General features: G+C 36.8%; 4 protein-coding genes across 4 annotated transcripts in view; 3 read left to right on the forward strand and 1 right to left on the reverse strand.

Annotated features, from left to right (window-relative positions):
* LOC115711203 (uncharacterized) overlaps positions 1–18,167 on the forward strand; it is a 70,531-nt gene that overhangs the window by 33,331 nt on the left and 19,033 nt on the right. The gene's annotated exons all lie outside the window — the stretch shown is intronic.
* On the forward strand, positions 6,048–10,185 carry LOC115710337 (uncharacterized). The gene is made up of 14 exons (XM_061112557.1): positions 6,048–6,227; positions 6,334–6,636; positions 6,788–6,808; positions 6,912–7,128; positions 7,325–7,406; positions 7,502–7,610; positions 7,714–8,307; positions 8,404–8,703; positions 8,807–8,827; positions 8,911–9,118; positions 9,205–9,286; positions 9,371–9,479; positions 9,584–9,703; positions 9,789–10,185. The coding sequence occupies exons 1-14, from the start codon at positions 6,063–6,065 to the stop codon at positions 10,011–10,013; spliced, it is 2,556 nt and encodes an 851-aa protein (XP_060968540.1). The 5' UTR covers positions 6,048–6,062; the 3' UTR covers positions 10,014–10,185.
* Positions 11,583–15,641, reverse strand: LOC133035356 (uncharacterized). Its single transcript, XM_061111169.1, has 4 exons — positions 12,926–15,641; positions 12,261–12,360; positions 11,973–12,155; positions 11,583–11,877 (listed from the first exon to the last, which is right to left on the reverse strand). Exons 1-4 carry the CDS (start codon positions 12,964–12,966, stop codon positions 11,755–11,757), a joined length of 447 nt encoding a protein of 148 aa, XP_060967152.1. The 5' UTR covers positions 12,967–15,641; the 3' UTR covers positions 11,583–11,754.
* LOC115711463 (polygalacturonase-like) lies at positions 15,839–18,002 on the forward strand. Its single transcript, XM_030639805.2, has 8 exons — positions 15,839–16,233; positions 16,330–16,629; positions 16,722–16,742; positions 16,826–17,033; positions 17,120–17,201; positions 17,286–17,394; positions 17,493–17,612; positions 17,698–18,002. Exons 1-8 carry the CDS (start codon positions 15,889–15,891, stop codon positions 17,920–17,922), a joined length of 1,410 nt encoding a protein of 469 aa, XP_030495665.2. The 5' UTR covers positions 15,839–15,888; the 3' UTR covers positions 17,923–18,002.

The raw sequence follows: 18,167 nt of genomic DNA on the forward strand, positions 1-18,167 counted from the left end.
GTATATTATCATTTTTTTCCTTAAAAAAGGCTAATTATCTTTTTCTTTTCTTTTGATGAGGACATTATTATTAGATTTTTGTAATGTTTTTTTTTTTTTTATTTTTTTTTTTAAATGAAATAGCAACTTCATTGAATTAAAAGCATTCTGAATACAAGAGAGCCTTAAGATCGGCCCAAACATTGTGATAAAAAATGCTACAACCAGAGGAAAATCGAGCATGCCTAGCAACAGCATGAGCAACTCGATTGGCTGATCGTTTAATAAATCTTATTTTAACACTAGGTAGAGAAGACAACAAATGACAACAATCCTGAATAACCAGGCCGAAAATGGATGACATTCTCTGACTGTTTCGGATTGCTTGGACAGTGAGAAGACTATCAGTCTCAAGCTCTACGTTGTGCCAATTGGTGCTCTTAATCCAACTAAGAGCTTCCTTAATTCCCAGAGCCTCCACAACCTCAGGCGAATAAGAGCCTGCTTTGAAGCATGTCTTTGCTTCAATAAGATGACCCAAACTATCTCTAGCAACTATACCGAACCCGTATGAGTTCTCATGATGAAAAAGAGCGGCGTCCACATTAATCTTGATGTAATTTGTAGGAGGTTTAGACCAAAGCTCGGCCCCATCGTCACTATTATAGAGAGATAGTGTTGATAAGGCAAAAGGATTTTGAGCTTTTCGCCAGTGATCAAGTGTGGTGGAGGCTGAAGCTAAAACATCATTAATAGTACAATTGCGTTTCTTCCAAACAACTTGGTTTCGAGATTTCCATAAGGCCCAAGTAATCATTGAAGCACGACAAACTTGTTCTGTATCACAAACTCGCATCAAGTTCTCAAGCCAATTACCGAAACTGGAAGGGGCTGCAACATTGATAGGCCAACCGAAACTAGCCCAGCAGGCTTTGGCAAAGTCGCAGGTTATGAGCAGGTGAATGGCAGTTTCTGGATGTGCTTTACATACCGGACATTGGCTTGAAATAGGGACATGCTTGGTGACGAGATTGACACATGTGGGGAGAGAATCTGAGATGACACGCCACAGGAAATTCAGCACCTTTGGTGGGATTTTCAGGTGCCAAAGCTGTCTCCAAAAACCAGAGTTGTCGGGTTGAGGAGTTGCTGCTGGTTTGTGTTGCTGGAGCAGGGAATAGGCACTGCGCACGGTGTAGCAACCTCTATGGTCTGCTTTCCAAGACCAGAAGTCAGCCCCTGCAGAACTACTCAAAGGTATACCGAGAATAACATTAGCCTCATGTGAAGGAAACAAATCAATCACAACTTCTTCATCCCAGTTTCGTTCGTTGACCTTGAAAAGAGAATTCACAAAGGTATTTTGAAGACTTGGGTGGCTAGACACAAGGCACTTAGTATGTTGATTCGGTAGCCAAGGAGTACCAAGGATTTTTGTGCTTAGTCCATCACCAATTGTACGAATAGCTCCAAGACGAACCACATGTTGGGCGCCCCAAATACTACGCCAAACAAAGCTTGGATTATTACCAAGTTCGGCTGATAGAAAATCAGTTTGAGGAAAATATTTTGCTTTGTAAACTCTAGCTGCGAGAGAATTTGGGTTACACAGAAGACGCCAACCTTGTTTAGCAAGCATGGCAAGGTTAAAGTCGTGTAAATGTCGAAACCCCATTCCTCCTTCTTCTTTAGGCTTAGCAAGCCTGTCCCAAGACATCCAGATGATACCTCGACCATTGCTATTATTAGATTTCCACCAAAAACTTGCCATTATTTTTTCGATCTCCTTGCAAGTGCCTAGGGGAAGTAAAAAAACGCTCATAGCGTAGGTGGGCAATGATTGAATGACAGTTTTGAGAAGGATTTCCTTTCCTGCTCGAGATAAAGATCTTCCATCCCAACTATTCACCCTAGTAATGACTTTGTTTTTTATGAAGCCGAGGATAGCATTTTTATTGCGTCCAATGATGTTGGGGAGACCAAGGTAAAGACTACCTTCTGTAGCTTCATCCATATGAAGGGTAGAACATATTCGATGCCGAGTTGTGTTATCCGTATTGGGACTGAAGAAAATTGAAGATTTAGAGGGATTAACCTTTTGGCCAGAGGCATTTTCGAACATAGCAAGAAGATTGTTAATGCTAGTAGCTGCATTCTCACTAGCCTGACAGAAGAAATAGCTATCGTCTGCAAACAACATGTGAGTGATTGGAGGAGCCCGATTTGCTACCCGACAGCCTTGTAAGATTCTATCAGACTCAAACTTTTGGATGAGGGCGGAGAGTCCTTCAGCACACATAATAAACAGGTAAGTCGATAGAGGGTCTCCTTGACGAATGCCACGAGAAGGTGTAATAGATTCCAGAATGTGACCACCATGAACAACCTTGTAGCGCACCGTTGAGACACAAGCCATAATCAACTCAACCCATCTACTAGCAAATCCCATTCGAATCATAACCGCTCTTAAGAAGCTCCATTCCACTCTGTCGTATGCCTTGCTCATATCAAGCTTGAGCGCCATAAACCCTTTCTTGCCTTTTCTTTTGCGCTTCAAGTAATGCATCACCTCAAAGGCTATCATTATGTTGTCAGATATAAGACGCCCCGGTATGAAGGCGCTTTGGGTTTCAGAGATGATATGGTCAATGAGATCCCGCATGCGATTAGCTAGCACTTTAGAGATGATCTTATATAGGACATTACATAGTGAGATTGGTCTAAGATCACTCATAGCAACAAAGTTCTTCTTCTTTGGAATCAAGACAAGATGGGTATCATTTAGACCAGCAGGAAGTATTCCAGAGACAAAGAAATCTTTCACTAATTGTATAACATCAGTACCCACAACTTGCCAATGATGTTGAAAGAAACCAGGACACATACCATCGGGACCAGGTGCTTTGTCAGGATGCATAGAGAACACAGCAGACGTAACTTCTTCATCACCAATCGGTTGTAGCAGTGCTACATTGTGAAAAGCAGTAACCGAAACTCTGATATTGTCTATAATCTGCTGGGCCGAAGTGTTGGATGATTGGAATAGATTAAGAAAATAATCATTGATCACTGTATCAAGGCCGGTTGACCAATTCTTCCAAGAGCCATTTGAGTCTTGCAATTGTTGAATTAGATTTGATCTTTTCCTGGCACTAGCAGTGGCATGGAAATATTTATTATTTTTATCACCCGAATGAAGCCAATATTGCTTTGATCTCTGTTTCCAGTAAACTTCTTGTTGAGCAAGGATCTCAAAATAATTGGTTTTTTCTTGCACAAAATTTTCCATATCAGTAGCAGAGGAAGAGCTCTTCAGTTCAACAAGCAATTTCTTACTCTTGGAAAGTCGCGACTTGAAGTTACCAGTAATGGATCGCCCCCAACTTGCCAGCTGCTTTAAGCACAGTTCAATCTTTTCCATGAGTTGAAGATGAGGGCTGGACTGCCATATATCAGCAACAATTTGAGCACAAAGAGGCTCTCTATTCCAGGAATTTTCATAACGATAAAGCCCCATTAAGTTCCCACTGATCATGGTTTCGGGTTCTAGAAAAATAGGGGAATGATCGGAAGAAGAAAAAGCCAAATTAGAGAGTGATACCTCATTAAATACATTCAGCCATTGTTGAGTAGCCATAGCTCTATCAAGGCGAATCTCCACTGCTCGGTTAGTGCCTCGGCTGCGTTCCCATGTAAATTGATAACCTCGAAGCTCTAAATCAATGAGATGACAGTCCGAAATAGCATCCTGAAAACCAGTGATGAGTGTTGCAGGATAAGGTCTTCCCCCTTTCTTATCCTCTTGACTGATTATATTATTGAAGTCTCTTATCACACACCAAGGGAGACTTGAGACAGCAGCCATAGATCGAAGATGATTCCATGTGTGATGTCGCAAGTTCCTGTTGGGTTCGCCATAAAAACCAGTAAGTCTCCACTTCACCATCCCAGGAATCCTAACTTCAATATCAATATGATTATTGGAGTAGTTATTGAGATGAGCCTCCTCAGAAATACGCCAAAGCATAGCCAGCCCTCCCTTCCTACCATTCACATCGACAGAGAAGCATCCCTCAAAGCCTATCTTTATTCTGAACCGCTCCACCACTTCTTTGTTACACAGAGTTTCACAGAGAAATAAAAATTTGGGTTTCTTTTGGACACAAATGTCAAAAAGGAATTGTTGGGCCCGTGGGTTCCCAAGCCCACGGCAATTCCAACTAATGGTACTCATGGCTCTTGGTGGGCTTGGAAACCAAGACCCACCATATCTACGTTTTTTGAAATTACCACTTGAGTTGAGTGATCTAAAATTTTACCATCCTCTGTTTCCATTAAGTCTTTTGTCATAGAAGCTGGCCCAACATGTGTAGAAGTCACCAAACGTTTCCTTTTTAAATCAGAGATTTCAATTATCTCCTCACTATTGAAATCTGCTGAGTTGTCATTGACCAACACAACATGCTCTTTTAAGGTTGATTGCTGATTCCCATAATCACGTGATTTTGATTGACTATCATGAGGATCACAATTAACTGAATTAGTGCCCCTAAAATCCGTAGGAGCATTAACAGAGGGAGATGCTGATGTCGACTGCTTCGCTGGAACATGACCTCCCTTGCCTGACCGGAGCCATGGAGAGGCTGTCAAGAAACTCTGTCGTCTCGTCGGAGCCTTCATCTCTATACTGTATGGTTTCACTATGTTCTCAATCGGGGTATCATATATCTTCTCACAGAAACGTTCAGCATGTCCCATGACTCCGCAGATGAAACAAAATGTCGGAACTCTTTCGTATTTGAAGTAAGCATAAAAAGCTTCTCCATTGCGGCTGCGAATCTTCATTCGTCTTTTCAATGGAGCATTAACATTAACTCGAACTCGAACTCGAACCCGAAGGTAATCACGCCACACGCCTTGAAAATTGTTAGGATCGGACTCCACGTACTGACCGATATAGCGAGCCGCTTCCCTTATTGCCCATTTAGTTTTGAATCCAGTTCGCAGATCGTGGATTTGAACCCACATGTCTAACGTGTTTATGTCAATCGTTCTAGGATTTCCACCTGGTTCAAGCCTTTCAATGAGGAGTTGTTTGCGATCATACGTCCAAGGACTGCCATCAATCACCCTTTTGATATCTATCTCATGATAGAACTGAAAAAGAAACCTGTTTTGATCCAGAATCTTAATGAAAATACCTCTTCCAGGCTTCCATAAATCAGCAATAATATTTTAGAATATCTGGAAATCAGAGACTTTTCCAGACAGCATTCGACCCACTAGACACCATCTGTCATCAAAATTCAGTTCTTCTTCCTCGTCGCAATCGTCAGCCAGGGAGACTTCATGTTCTTCCTCATCTTCTAGACATATATCAGCCCATCTTTTAGTCAAAGCATGATCTTCTTTACTAGAGGAGGCCATAGCAAAACTTTGGAACCAGTAATCAACACTTCGACACACAAAAACAAAATCACTCTACAAGGAGGGACAAAACACTCTCTAAATCACTCTTTTTAAGAGGGTTGTGACAATGTACAATGTATCGAAATACTACTGTACTTTAGCAAACCGTTAAATGTATACCTTCAATAATATTATTGTTCAAAAATAATGTTTTTTTATTAGGTTAACGAGTTGGAATTTTTTTTAAGATTTGAAATTTCAGTATACACGTTCTTTTATCTTTTATTATTATAATTTTAATATCATTTAATTAATTTTAATACGTAAGTATATAAAAATTAAAATTAAAAAGGCATGACAAAAAAGACATATATTATATATTTAAAGGAAAAGATATGTTTTTTTTTTTTTTTGACGCGAAAGGAAAAGATATGTTTAAATATAAATTAAATATAGATAAGTTATTGTAAATCCTAATAGGATTATATAATTTAAATATAAAGAGATAATTAGTGTTCTAAATCCTAATAGGATTATATTCAAAATCCTAATAGGATTACAGTATTCTCTTTCCTATAAATACACATAATCTTTACATTAATCCACCTCAAAACGAATTCAATACCTTATTCTAATCTTTATTAAGAATTCTATATATTCTAATCACAAAAACCATGACTTCAGTGCTGCATATCATCTCTGTTCTAATTGTGTTCTCCTTTTTCTCTTCAGTACCATTTTGCTTAGGTAGAACTACTACCTCAACAACTACTTATGTAGTTGAAAATTTTAACCCAAACAATAATAAGTCTGTTATAAACTACACTTATGATACTCAGGTACGATTACCATTTTGATATAATAAACAACTTTTATACTTATATTATTATTATTATCATTAGTCTTTGTGTTGAATATGTACTCATTATACTTATATTTACGTAGGCTTTTACTAGGGCATGGCAGAAAGCATGCTCTACCAAAGGAAGAGTAATTTTGGTGGTTCCAAAAGAGAAAAAGTATCACCTCAAGCCTATAAAATTCGGTGGTCCATGCCAATTCGAGCAACTTAATTTTGAAATTCTTGGAACAATAGTTGCATCTAATGAGCAATCAGATTATGGTGAATATGGTAGTCGATGGCTCATTTTTGACAATGTCAAAAATTTACTAGTCCAAGGTGGTGGTACCTTAGATGGCTATGGTGATATATGGTGGAACAAACCATGCAAAATGAACAAATCTCAAGTAAGTAATCACTTATTATATTATTACCATCAATTTAATTTTTTTTAGAGAAATATGTATTTAGTACATATTTTTGTAAATGTGGGTATATATATATATATTTTCTAATATTAAAAACTCACTAATTTTTTTTTTCTTAAATATTTTTCAGCTGTGTAAACAAGCGCCAACTGTAAGTATTTGCACCTAATTACATCTATTTTTTTTTTATTTGTATTTATATTTATTTTATTAATATAATTAATATGTATATATGTGTGCCTTATTAATTAAATATTTTACAGGCTATAACTTTTCATAATTGTGAGAATTTGGTAGTGAGAAACTTAAAAGTACGAAATGCACAACAAACACATATATCATTTAATCATTGTAGAAATGTTAAAGCTTCACATCTAACAATAAGTGCATCGGAAAATAGTCCCAGTACTAATGGAATTTATGTTTCACATACTGAAGATATTAACATCTCACACTCTGTTATTGGAACTGGTCAGTATACATCTCTTTAACGTTTATCTCTCCTGCATATATAAAACCAAATGTTGGAAAGAGTATATTGTATTTTTCACTAATCTTATTATATATTTAAGAAGAAACACATATTAATAAAAGAAAATTAATACATTAATCAATTTTTTATTTTCCAAACAATATAGATGTATGTCACTAATTATAAATTCTTCAGGTGCGGACTGCATCTCAATTAAGAGTGGAACTAAAAAAGTAAGAGCTTCAGATATAACTTGTGGACCAGGTTATGGGATAAGGTAATAAATACAAAATAATATATATATATTTATATAATTATGTTTATTTGACTTTAATAATTTGATGACTAACATTAATAACTTATATTGTAAAGCATTGGAGACTTGGGTTCGGGAAACTCTGAAGCTCATGTTACAGACGTGATTGTAGACAGAGCTAATTTTTATGAAACTAAATTTGGAGTTAGAATAAAAACTGTTCAGGTAATTAATATTATATATATACAAAATTAATTATCAATATTAGAACATATATATTATATCATACTATAAAGTGATTTTGATGTTGTTTAACTCATAATTGCAGGGTGGTTCAGGAAGTGCAAGCAATATTAGATTTAAAAATATTCAAATGAATAATGTTGAGAACCCCATTGTAATAGAACAAAACTACTGTGACCAAAGTAAAAAGCTTTGCAAACAACAGGGCTCATCATCATCGGCAGTTCAAGTTAGTAAAGTGTCTTTTGAAAACATTAAGGGTACAAGTGTAACGAAAGAAGCTATTAAATTGGACTGCAGTGAGAGTTTTCCTTGCAAAGACATTAAAATGGAAAATGTTCACTTCACATACTATAAAAACCAAGGCCATACCAAAGCTGTGTGCCAAAATGTGGAATTCACTCGTTTTAGAGATGTTATTCCAAGCTGTGATTCTGATACCATTGACCACCAAAAGCCTCAGCCACAGACACAGCCAAAGCCTCAACCGAAGCCTCAACCTAAGCCTCAGCCAAAGCCTCAACCTCAACCTCAACCGAAGCCTCAGCCAAAGCCTCAGCCTAAGCCTAAGCCTAAGCCTCGATCTCACCCAATGCCAAGGCCTGTGCCAGTTCAAAAACGAGGAGTTATTAATGTTGATGATTTTGGAGCAAAAGGAAGGGGCCAAGATGACACGATGGTATGTATATGTTCAAACTAAAGTAGTATAACATTATTGACAAAATGTTTCAAAGTTTGAAAAGACCTGTTGTTGTTGTTGTTGTTGTTGTTGCAGGCATTTGAGAAGGCATGGCAGAAGGCTTGTTCATCTAATGTTCCTATTGTACTAGTGGTGCCTTCTCAAAACACCTATCTTGTTAAGCCAATTGTGTTCCGCGGTCCATGCAAATCCAAAGTTACAGTTCAGATTGATGGGACTATAGAAGCACCCTCCGATCCATCAGACTACAATGGACACGAAAGCAACTGGCTTATGTTTGAAAATATTAATGATTTAGTAGTCCAAGGTGGTGGAACCATTAACGGTAATGGAAATTCTTGGTGGAAGCTCTCCTGCAACATTGATACATCACTCGTAAGTACTACTCAATAATATATATATATGCTTATATATCATTTAACCACTATACTACTCCACATACTAATCATGTTTTGTTTTTTTCTTTGTTGATTTTCAGCCATGCAAGCCAGCACCAACCGTAAGTTCATTAACACCATTGCCTTTATTTTTATATGTATAATAATTAGAGTTCTATTAATATTGTTATTTTGTTGACTACAGGGTTTAACTTTTTCAAATTGTAACAACTTGGTGGTGAGAGATTTACATGTAAAAGACTGCCAACAAATGCAAGTCATGTTTGTGAATTGCAACACAGTCATGGCTTTCAATCTCACAGTCACTGCACCAGGCGATAGTCCCAACACTGATGGAATCCATGTAACACGTTGTGTGAACATGGACATCTCTAACTCTGTCATTGGAACAGGTATACATACATACATACATAACACTACATATAATGAAAAGTTAAATTCATATATTTATTTCTAATGCATGTGTGCAATGTTGTAGGTGATGATTGCATATCTATCGTAAGCGGATCCCGAAATGTTACAGCCACAGACATAACCTGTGGACCTGGTCACGGAATCAGGTAAATAATATAGTTGTTATGTACTCATAATTTGTTTTGTTTCATAGTATGGTAAATGTGATTAATTTACTGTGATAATTGCAGTATTGGAAGTTTGGGAGCTGGACATGCAGAAGCTCATGTTTCTGATATATTCGTCCGCAGAGCTAAATTTTACGAAACCACTAATGGAGTTCGAATTAAGACTTGGCAGGTGCGTATACATATAAGTGAAACTAATTGTGTGTATTCAGTATATGTACTTATCTTTCTATAATAACATAAAAAAACAAACAATAATTTTTAACACTAATGCAGGGAGGTAAAGGAGATGCGACAAATATAAAATTTCAAGACATAGAGATGCATAATGTGCAGAACCCAATCATAATCGATCAAAATTATTGTGATCGTCGTAGAATGGTCTGCAAACAAGAGGTGCGTAATAAATAACATAATAAGTTTGTGACATATATATTTGATCTTAATTTTAATAAATGTGTATTTTTGTGAATATATATAGGAATCTACCGTTCAAGTGAGTGATGTGTTGTACCAAAACATTAAAGGTACAAGTGCCACTCAAGTTGCCATAATGTTCGATTGTAGTCAGAGTCATGAATGTGAAAATATTATATTACAAGATGTCGAGCTACAACTACCCCAACATAGAGTACATGCTGAAGCTTTGTGCAACAATGTGGACCTCACTCATATTGGACGTGTTACTCCTCTGTGTCCAAATTAGGATTATTAGTCATTAATTTTATTTTTTTATTCGTTTGTATCTTAGTTTTCATTTGGTTTTTTATTTTTGAACACATGAACTAATACCAAAATGAACTTGTGTAACTATTTTTTGTTAAATGTTAATATCAGTTATGATCCCCAAATTATAAAATCATCATATTTAATGATCACTTTCAAATAATGTATCATATTTTACTGTATTAACTTTGGATTATTTCCCTATAAAGAATTCACATTATTGTATAATTGTATATAAACATAAACAAACTTGCTTATGTGATGCTCTAACTTCCTTGGAGTAAAAATTTATTCAGTAGACACTTCTGAGACTAAAACTTTATACGAGCTTTCCATGAACAATCAATGTAGCACTAAGATCTTTTTTACTTGGGGTATTTGAGAAATTTTTTTGAGAAATTCTACATTTGATGCCAATTTTAAAGATGCTTAATCTCCTACAACTGCGATATACACATATATATACTACATATATAGAAGATGAAAAGAGAAAAGTAATTAGTAAATTAAGAAAAGCAGTAGTTCCATCATCACTGTCATGGTTTGAGATGGAGGAGACGTCAGAGTCGATGGTGAATGACACAAATTCAATAGATGGGTTTTGAATAATAATGAAGCAAATTTTTTTTTACAATAATTATTCATGTTTTGGTATTTTTTTTACTTTTAATAAGTTTATAATACATAAATAATAATAAAATAATTATTATCATAACAATATAAAATCAATACTAATATTCTACCTAAAGTTATTCACAAATATCAATATTTCGTCCAAAAATTATATATTATGTATGTGTAAAATAATTACATAGATTCGTTTGGTTTGATTTAGTCCGGATTAGTTGAATTTAAAACTAAAGACTGCAGTTTATATGAATACCCAATATGTATGAATGTACAATGGTAGAATTTTTTTTTTTCATGTTTACTATTTCTTATTACATATTTTAATTATAACCCTTAATTCAATTTAATCCGATGGTTAGAAAATGATGTTAGAAATTGCGCAAAGAACTTGTCTATCAAGCCTATAAGAAAATCACAGTACAATCAAGAAGAGTTTAAGTAGCATCTTACATTTTTCTTTTTTTCCTATTTTAATTGAAAAATAAACTATACATAAAAACTAAAAATCTCACATTATTTAAAAAAATTTTAAGTGTTATGGATGTAAGTTATAAATAATATTTTTATTGTGAGGAAGATGAGTTGGTTTTTGGGATTCAACGGTTTGAGGGGAGCCCATTTGTTGTGTGTCAACCTTTCTGATGCGCCTTCTCCTCCGGTGAGGGGAAAGGACCTCTGTCATTGTGCTAGTTTGAGCAGCCGGAGACAGGAAGAAGAGAGAATGGTTATGAGAGAGGGTTGTTATGTTAGGCAGTAGAGATAAAAAGGAGGTCAGAGACACAACTAGGAAATTACAGTTTAAAAAAGAAAGAAAAAAAAAATGACAATTAAAAATGACACTTAATAGCTAAAAATAAATAAAAATAACAAAGTACTAACATAACACAGATTGAAGAGTTAATTTCTAACCAAGTGAAACTTTTGGGAATTGATCACATTTTACTCTTATTATTTAACTCATCATTAAACAAAACATAAATTTCTTATATTTAAAATAATCTCTTCCAATTCAAGGGTGTTGACACGTAAAAATAGAAGAGAAAATATTCAATCTTTTGGTTTCTACCGAATGAATATACAATTTACTTATTTTACTCATCATCTTTGTAGGGGTATTCTTCGGGAACTTGCTTTATGAGTTTTACTTGCAACTCAAATGCATCATCACCTCGAAGCATATCCCGCGCCCAAGTGATTTCAGTCTTCATCGACACCTGAAAATAATCGATTAAAAACGCATGCAGATATTCAAGCACGTAATAATGCATGATGCGAGCAAACGATCGATGAAGAAGATGGAAGAGCTCACCATTTCTAAGGCTCCTCTAATGACTCCACTTAAGATGTTGCAGTAATACAGACCCTGACAATTATCAGGAAGCTCAACGAAATCTACCAAAGGATTATCCTCCAAAACAATACTGCAGCATGTTCCATCAGCATCCCAGTTCGTCACGGATGCAGTGACTCCCAAGAACATCTTAAAGCCAACCTGTAGTCAAAGGAACCATTAGTACGGAGAAGACAAACATGCAGAAGAAGAACAAACCAACTCTTACTATCACAGGGTAGGTTAAACATGGAGATAATGATTTACCTTTGCAATAACTTCAGCCGTTTCTTTGAAGTCAACACAACTGGAGACATTCGACTTTGCCAGGAACTCGTCAACCAGACGAATGCCAATATTATAGCCCCTACAGTTCAATAAAACAGGTAAGTGTTAGGCCTCCTATCAGCTTCACATACTTAGGGGATTACATTTGTATTGCTCGTCAAGTGAATAGAGGGACCTTTCTTGTAATTGTGAGTGGTAGGAAAAGGTTTATTATGGCTGTTAGTGTGAGAGTGTGACTCATGCATGTATATTGAGATTTCTCTCTGCATCAAGGTCCGAAAGGAAACCACTATCCTTTTCTGTTATTGCTTTCCCTTTCGAGAAATATAATGTAAAACCATGGCTGAAATGGCTTGGTTTACCTACTGCTCTACTGCTTTATTTTCCAGTTACTGATTTATATGTTTTTTTTCTACTGCTACTGAATTCTGTTCTTAGGAAGATTGGATCATAACATTTGGTATCAAAGCTGTTCGATCTGGTGAACGCCGAATACCAGGATTACCAAGATAAAATGAATCAAATGAAAATCTAAATGAAAGAAAAAGGAAAACAGTATCATAACTAGATACGAACCACAAACCAAAAAGGGGATAGGGTGAAATTGGTTGACGCTACGGACTTAATTGGAAAGAGCAACTTACCACTTGCAAGCATGGGTTGTGTTATCACCGAAAAGCTGCATTTAATTCGTCAAGGCCAGGATGCAGATTGCTATGAAGATGATGGATGGACCCCGAAGTCCAGCCAACAAGAGCCCGTGTGGTGTGCCAACAAGCAGTTCATGGGGCAGGAATCTGCAAAGTCATTTCCCTACACTACAAGAGCTGGAAATTATCGACGATTTCCTTCCCCTACCATGGGAAATACCTATATAATACTCCAGGTATAGTGATTGGAGACACTTGGGGGCAGCTATCACCATTGAAAGGAATGCAATATGATATTGAATGTTGGTAGGCAATCCATAACACTTAAAGGGTGATCTGTCCCGACATAACATTCAAGTCGATGATTACTCTTCAACACGAAGAAGAAGGGGTTCGGTAAAGTTCGGCAATGCCAAGTGTCTTCGAAAGATAATGCAACAAATCACTCACTAGTCGGCTTGTTACAAAAGCACTTAGTGGTGTTCGACATACCTACCTCCATTCAAGAATTGTGAGGTTTTCTGGGCCATCATAAGTTTGTGGCATGTTATGTGAGTATTGCCCGCCCCCTTATCAATCAAGTGAAGAAGGATCAGTTTTGTTGTTCCGCATAGGCCACAAAAGTTTTTTGCCAATTGCAAGTACTGTACATATTTTGGCTCTTCCCAACTTTTCTAAGGCTTTTGTGGCTGAGACGGATGCCTCGGGACATGGTTTAGGCATTTTCCTCATGCAAGAGGGTAATCGACCACCTATTTCATCCAAGTATATTGAAGCCTTGGGCACACAAGTCCATCAATGAGAAAGAACTGGTGACAACCGTTTTTGCTGTCCTTAAGTGGCATCCATATTTGGTGAAATTTTGTGGTGAAAACGAATTAAAAGAGTCTGAAGTACCTTCTTGAGCAGCAAGCTCTCACTACGGAGAAATAAGACATGGGTAATTAAGTTGTTGGAATTTGACTTTGAGATAAATTATCAGCCTGCTAGGGGTAATCATGTTGCTGATGCTCTATCTCATATGCCTCCAGTGGAGTTTACCGTGCTTACTACCACATCTTGGCTAGATTGGAGTGTTATGTCACAAGAAATCAACTAAGACTTTTCCCTCAAAAAAAAAAAAAAGAAATCAGCTAAGACAACTTTTATCCAAATATTCGCTAATTTGGAGCAAGGTGATAGTGCTCAAGGGTTCTCTTTCAAGCATGAGAAGCCAATCTATAAAGCCAAGATAATTGCTAATTTAGAGTAAGGTAATAGTGTTCTAGTGTTCTCTTTTGACCACGAGAAGCTTGTCGGCCACTTCTACTTTGATTTCTCAATTTTTAAAGGAATATCATTGCTCACCCATTGGGGACACTAAGGTGACAATCACAAATACTAGCAACTAGTAGGGGATGTGTATTGAGTTGAAATAAAGAAGGTTTGTGGTAGACTTTGTTTAGAACTGTGCGGTTAACCAACGAAATAAATATACAACCATGCCGGGATTTCTCCTCTCTCACCCGAAAAGTTGCTCTATAAAGGCTGGATAGTTGTCAGCCACTTATACTTTGATTCTAAGTTTTTTAAGGAAATATCATTGCTCTCACGTTGGGGGACAATAAGGTGAGACTCACACATACTAACGACTAGCATGGGATGTGTATTGGGTGACTCACACATACTAACGACTAGCATGGGATGTGTATTGGGTTGGAATAAAAGAGGTTGTGGTAGACTTTGTTCATAACTGTGAGGTTTGCCAACAAAATAAATATAGAACCATGTCTCTAGCTGGATTCCTCTAGTCCCTCTTGTCCCCCAAGCAAGTTCAAGATGACTTAATGTTTGCATAAATAGGAGGGAGTTGACACCACCTTCGAGGTGGTGGACTATTTGAGTAAGTATAATCATTTCATTCCACTTCAACACCCATTCACTGCTAAAGTGGTCAAGCTCCATGGAGGGCCTGCTCTATTATTTTGGATCAAGACCGGGTGTTTCTCAATCATTTTTGGCAAAGTTGTTCCATCCCCAAGGAACAAAACTCGAGCATAGAACAACATATCAACTGCAAACTGATTAACAGACTAAGTCGTCAATTGTTTCTTGGAAATTTACCTTCGTTGCTTGGCTTCGAATAAGCCTTGAGTGTGGGTTAAGTTGCTTTCCCGAGCAGAATATTGGTACAATATTTCTCTCCACACTTCTCTGGGTTGTTCTCCTTTCAAGGTGCTTCATGGTCGTGAGCCCCATCCTTTGTTTGTTGTACTACAAGGATTACTGATGTAGTGGTTGTGGACCAACTATTGGAGGATCAAGACACTTTTCTCAATGATTAGAGGATGCACTTGTTGCGAGCTTGGAAAAAGATGAAAGCCAACGCTGATCTGTCTCTTTGCCATGTTGATTTTGAGAAGTTGACTCGGTTTATGTCACGTTGTGCCCCTATCGATAGAGCACGCTTGCATGTTGAAAGAATGAGAAGTTGGTTGCCCATTTCTATGGGTTTAAGACACACTGATGAATTGGCAAGGCAATGTATAGCTTAGAGCTGCCAGCTACTTCATCTGTCCATCCAATATTCCATGTTTCTTAACTTCGAGCAACTCACAGCATCACCAACTCTTCCCCGACAGTGCCACCTCATCTCATTGTTGACCTTGAGTTGCAGGTGACTCAAGAGATTGTTGGATGTGAGCTTCCAGGCACAGTTCTCAGCTTGGAGGTTCCAATTCAGCGGCAAGACCTGCCAACCTTTAAAGCTGCATGAGAACAATTTGAGAGTATACGAACACAACTTCCAAAATTTCACCTTGAGGACAAGGTGAAGGATTTGGGAGGGGGTGGCATACTATAGGAGGGTCAAGGGTGCTTAAGTGTTACTTTTATATGACTTGTGACGTGTGTTGAGTGAGGGACCTTAAGCTATTAAATTGGACTGCAGTGAGAGTTTTCCTTGCAAAGACATTAAAATGGAAAATGTTCACTTCACATACTATAAAAACCAAGGCCATACCAAAGCTGTGTGCCAAAATGTGGAATTCACTCGTTTTAGAGATGTTATTCCAAGCTGTGATTCTGATACCATTGACCACCAAAAGCCTCAGCCACAGACACAGCCAAAGCCTCAACCGAAGCCTCAACCTAAGCCTCAGCCAAAGCCTCAACCTCAACCTCAACCGAAGCCTCAGCCAAAGCCTCAGCCTAAGCCTAAGCCTCGATCTCACCCAATGCCAAGGCCTGTGCCAGTTCAAAAACGAGGAGTTATTAATGTTGATGATTTTGGAGCAAAAGGAAGGGGCCAAGATGACACGATGGTATGTATATGTTCAAACTAAAGTAGTATAACATTATTGACAAAATGTTTCAAAGTTTGAAAAGACCTGTTGTTGTTGTTGTTGTTGTTGTTGCAGGCATTTGAGAAGGCATGGCAGAAGGCTTGTTCATCTAATGTTCCTATTGTACTAGTGGTGCCTTCTCAAAACACCTATCTTGTTAAGCCAATTGTGTTCCGCGGTCCATGCAAATCCAAAGTTACAGTTCAGATTGATGGGACTATAGAAGCACCCTCCGATCCATCAGACTACAATGGACACGAAAGCAACTGGCTTATGTTTGAAAATATTAATGATTTAGTAGTCCAAGGTGGTGGAACCATTAACGGTAATGGAAATTCTTGGTGGAAGCTCTCCTGCAACATTGATACATCACTCGTAAGTACTACTCAATAATATATATATATGCTTATATACTCCACACACATATATACTAATCATGTTTTGTTTTTTTCTTTGTTGATTTTCAGCCATGCAAGCCAGCACCAACCGTAAGTTCATTAACACCATTGCCTTTATTTTTATATGTATAATAATTAGAGTTCTATTAATCTTGTTATTTTGTTGACTACAGGGTTTAACTTTTTCAAATTGTAACAACTTGGTGGTGAGAGATTTACATGTAAAAGACTGCCAACAAATGCAAGTCATGTTTGTGAATTGCAACACAGTCATGGCTTTCAATCTCACAGTCACTGCACCAGGCGATAGTCCCAACACTGATGGAATCCATGTAACACGTTGTGTGAACATGGACATCTCTAACTCTGTCATTGGAACAGGTATACATACATACATACATAACACTACATATAATGAAAAGTTAAATTCATATATTTATTTCTAATGCATGTGTGCAATGTTGTAGGTGATGATTGCATATCTATCGTAAGCGGATCCCGAAATGTTACAGCCACAGACATAACCTGTGGACCTGGTCACGGAATCAGGTAAATAATATAGTTGTTATGTACTCATAATTTGTTTTGTTTCATAGTATGGTAAATGTGATTAATTTACTGTGATAATTGCAGTATTGGAAGTTTGGGAGCTGGACATGCAGAAGCTCATGTTTCTGATATATTCGTCCGCAGAGCTAAATTTTACGAAACCACTAATGGAGTTCGAATTAAAACTTGGCAGGTGCGTATACATATAAGTGAAACTAATTGTGTGTGTATATGTACCTATCTTTCTATAATAACATAAAAAACAAACAATAATTTTTAACACTAATGCAGGGAGGTAAAGGAGATGCGAGAAATATAAAATTTCAAGACATAGAGATGCATAATGTGCAGAACCCAATCATAATCGATCAAAATTATTGTGATCGTCGTAGAATGGTCTGCAAACAAGAGGTGCGTAATAAATAACATAGTAAGTTTGTGACATATATATTTGATCTTAATTTTAATAAATGTGTATTTTTGTGAATATATATAGGAATCTACTGTTCAAGTGAGTGATGTGTTGTACCAAAACATTAAAGGTACAAGTGCCTCTCAAGTTGCCATAATGTTCGATTGTAGTCAGAGTCATGAATGTGAAAATATTATATTACAAGATGTCGAGCTACAACTACCCCAACATAGAGCACATGCTGAAGCTTTGTGCAACAATGTGGACCTCACTCATATTGGACGTGTTACTCCTCTGTGTCCAAATTAGGATTATTAGTCATTAATTTTATTTTTTTATTCGTTTGTATCTTAGTTTTCATTTGGTTCTTTATTTTTAAACACATGATCGAACTAATACTAAAATGAACTTGTGTAACTATTTTTTGTTAAATGTTAATGTCAGTTATGATCCCTAAACTATAAAATCATCATATTTAATGATTACTTTCAAATAATGTATCATATTTTACTGTATAAACTTTGCATTATTTTTCCAGAAAGAATTCACATTAT

This window comes from Cannabis sativa, chromosome 3, assembly GCF_029168945.1.
Source record: "Cannabis sativa cultivar Pink pepper isolate KNU-18-1 chromosome 3, ASM2916894v1, whole genome shotgun sequence".
Taxonomy (NCBI): Eukaryota; Viridiplantae; Streptophyta; class Magnoliopsida; order Rosales; family Cannabaceae; genus Cannabis; species Cannabis sativa.

What these genes read in the sequence shown, in the direction of transcription:
- LOC115710337 (XM_061112557.1), top strand. Translation starts at nt 6,063, where the DNA reads ATGACTTCAGTGCTGCATATCATCTCTGTTCTAATTGTGTTCTCCTTT. An exon ending in GCAAAATGAACAAATCTCAA is followed by an intron (nt 6,637 to 6,787) that starts GTAAGTAATCAC and finishes AATATTTTTCAG; the next exon opens with CTGTGTAAACAAGCGCCAAC. An exon ending in ACACTCTGTTATTGGAACTG is followed by an intron (nt 7,129 to 7,324) that starts GTCAGTATACAT and finishes TAAATTCTTCAG; the next exon opens with GTGCGGACTGCATCTCAATT.
- LOC115711463 (XM_030639805.2), top strand. Translation starts at nt 15,889, where the DNA reads ATGGAAAATGTTCACTTCACATACTATAAAAACCAAGGCCATACCAAA. An exon ending in GGGGCCAAGATGACACGATG is followed by an intron (nt 16,234 to 16,329) that starts GTATGTATATGT and finishes TTGTTGTTGCAG; the next exon opens with GCATTTGAGAAGGCATGGCA. An exon ending in GAATGGTCTGCAAACAAGAG is followed by an intron (nt 17,613 to 17,697) that starts GTGCGTAATAAA and finishes GAATATATATAG; the next exon opens with GAATCTACTGTTCAAGTGAG.
- LOC133035356 (XM_061111169.1), bottom strand. Translation starts at nt 12,966, where the DNA reads ATGCAGCTTTTCGGTGATAACACAACCCATGCTTGCAAGTG. An exon ending in CGGCTGAAGTTATTGCAAAG is followed by an intron (nt 12,156 to 12,260) that starts GTAAATCATTAT and finishes CTTTGACTACAG; the next exon opens with GTTGGCTTTAAGATGTTCTT. An exon ending in TTAGAGGAGCCTTAGAAATG is followed by an intron (nt 11,878 to 11,972) that starts GTGAGCTCTTCC and finishes GATTATTTTCAG; the next exon opens with GTGTCGATGAAGACTGAAAT.